Genomic DNA, 2624 nt, shown 5'->3' with positions numbered 1-2624 from the left:
ATCATATCGGTACCGATATGACTTTTGAACGTTTTAAAGAAATGTGTGCTTTATGCTGGAACGAAGCGTTTAGTTTCCTATCTGTATTTAAAGACTGCGATATTAATCAAGGAGGTCGATATAGGAAAACATTTGATTGCTTCATACATTTCTAATCGTCCAATCGCGGCGGCGGCGGCGGAAGCTGTTTCGACCTGTTCAGGAGCTGTTCAGACCTGTTCAGAAGCTGTTTAGACCTGATCAAGAGCTGTTTTAGACCTGTTCAGGAGCTGTTTAGGTCCCCGATCAAAAGTTGTTTACGCCTGATCAGAGAGAGCTGTTCCTATAAAGGTTATTCACTAGTGGTTCTACATTCAGAACGTAACTTGCTATAGACGGTGATATCGAGCGCTATGATCAGTCAACAAAATGATAAAGTTTTGAAAAAACGATTAATTTCTAAACGTAAGGATATAAGAAAAAAACTTGAAGAATTAAAACGTGGTGAAATGATGCAAGAGACAATGTTTAAGCCTATTACAAAACGATTGAAAAATATCGAGTCTTCTTTGCAAAATTCAACAAGAACAACAACGCCAGCAACCACGACGACGAAGACGACTCTAGTAAGTGATGTAACACAAACTACTCCAAAGTATCATCCTCCCGTAAAAGTGGAGGAGCCCGCCGCCGCCGCCGCCGCAGCAGAAGAACAAACTTTACCGCTATCAGTAATTCAAAAGAAACGAAAAATATTGCCTAGACAGTTATCATTTAATTCGACTCCTATTAGTAATTACGATTCACCGAGTGAAATGAAACAATCAATTATAGATGAAATTGATTCAGATTATGAAGAGAACGTAGTAAACTTGTTGTTTTATTAACTTTAACCATAAGAACAATTAATATTATTTTTATCATGTGATGGAAAAAATTAAACAAGTTATAACTCGAATATTTTTTAATATTTTTATTTACTAACTACACTAAATTTTTGACTTTCAAACTCTTCCGCGTCGTCGTCTAAAACGAAGCAAAAATCTTCAACTTTGCTGGTACTGGGAGTGGTGGTAGTCGTCGTCATCGTCGTAGTGGTGGCTGATTTTAAAATTCTGTTTTCCAGAATTTTTATTTTCTCTTCTTCCGAAGCCGGCTTGAATTTTTTAGCCGGTACCGGTTCGTCCTCCTCTATGGCAGCCGCATAAAAATTGACGTCCGAGAATTCACGCATCCCCTTCAATAACAATTGTAATTCTTCCTCGTCATCGGCCGCCACTCTCAGGTATCGGACGGGAAGATTTTTTAATTTTCCCTGAACCGTTTCATTCTTCGGTGAATATTTCAAATACAAGTGAACTCTCTTGTTCACAATCTTCACTTCTTTCCTCCCATACCTATGATAATTTGATAGATTTTTAGTAAATTATGGAAAACAAAACAATGAAGGTGACAGACTTACCTGAATAAATTTTTTAAAAATACCGCCAGCATCTTGTTGGAAAGTCTGGCGGGATCCGTTGACTCAAAAATTAATGTTGACGGAGTGTCCATAGTCGTTGTGTACAATGATTCCTTGTCGTAGAGTTCGATATATTTATATGCATTTATTTTTTTTAATTATTATCTATCCTAAAATTTCCACTTCGTCAGCACGATAATAACACAGTGCATTCATAATATTAAAAGCGATTACGTTATATTTATCAATTGCGCAAAACATAATAGTTTTGACCCTAACCCCGCTATCCGATAAAAGCGGTAAAATTCTACAAAGTGATATTATTTATCACATACGCGTCTATTAGAATAGACAAAAAAGTCTGCTGCGTATAAGTAAAAATGTCTGAAATCAGTGAGTTGAGTGAAAAAACGCTGCTGAAAATTAAAGAAGTTGGTGAGTTAATTAAAACAAAACATGAATATTGCAAGTGGATAAAATTTCTGAACAGAAGCAATTTAATTTTGAAAAAATATTTAAAAAGTGTATCGTCATCGTCGACAGACAGAAAAGCGGTGGCAAAAATAGAATCAAATTTAAGTCTTTTAAAAAATTTTAAAGAACAATTCAAACATCATAAAACAGTTAAAAAAAATAATGCAAAATTAATTTGGGTTGATAACGAGTCTTGCTTTAAAAATCGTATTAAAACGGGAGCAATAGTTAATTTAGATATTAAAGATCCTATAATATTTTTTAGCAAGGCGTTTAGATCATTCTCTTGTCAAATAAAAAAAGCCCTTCGGGAGTCCCTAATTAAAGTTAACGTAATATTTCTTGCAGATTTTGTAAAACCACAAACAGGCGAAACCGATGTAAAACATTTTTCCACCAAAAATCGCGTCATCGATCATAATACCGATTTGAAAGAATTTTATAGTAATTATATTAAAAATAATATATTAACAAAATTAGAGGATTTTCAAGAGAGGGATTCTGGTTGGGCTCTTCACCGGATTCTACAATTAAAAGTTAACATTAATAATTATACACCGATAAATATCGGTCTTTCAACTTATGTATCGATGCCAAAATTTATTATTAATAAAAAAGCTGTTCTTAATATTCAAAATAACGATGAATATTGTTTTCTTTGGTCTATCGTTGCCGCGCTACATCCTTGTCGTACAAATCAAAATCCGCG

At 34.3% G+C, this 2624-nt stretch overlaps 1 protein-coding gene across 1 annotated transcript; it reads right to left on the bottom strand.

Moving 5' to 3' along the window:
- Positions 1–907: 907 nt before the first annotated feature.
- On the bottom strand, positions 908–1767 carry LOC132701290 (uncharacterized). The gene is made up of 2 exons (XM_060669088.1): positions 1442–1767; positions 908–1376 (listed from the first exon to the last, which is right to left on the bottom strand). The coding sequence occupies exons 1-2, from the start codon at positions 1531–1533 to the stop codon at positions 953–955; spliced, it is 516 nt and encodes a 171-aa protein (XP_060525071.1). The 5' UTR covers positions 1534–1767; the 3' UTR covers positions 908–952.
- Between the last annotated feature and the right edge of the window lie 857 nt (positions 1768–2624).

This window comes from Cylas formicarius, unplaced genomic scaffold (genome assembly GCF_029955315.1).
Source record: "Cylas formicarius isolate icCylForm1 unplaced genomic scaffold, icCylForm1.1 PGA_scaffold_4__25_contigs__length_36172078, whole genome shotgun sequence".
In the NCBI taxonomy this organism is placed as follows: Eukaryota; Metazoa; Arthropoda; class Insecta; order Coleoptera; family Brentidae; genus Cylas; species Cylas formicarius.
The sequence above is the reverse complement of the archived record's forward strand: the minus strand, read 5'-3'. Positions and strand labels throughout refer to the sequence as shown.

Bases quoted from the DNA above. Each gene is read 5' to 3' on its own strand.
- LOC132701290 (XM_060669088.1), bottom strand. From the start codon at position 1,533: ATGGACACTCCGTCAACATTAATTTTTGAGTCAACGGATCCCGCCAGA. The intron at 1,377-1,441 runs GTAAGTCTGTCA...AAATTATCATAG, and splicing joins TTTTTAAAAAATTTATTCAG to GTATGGGAGGAAAGAAGTGA.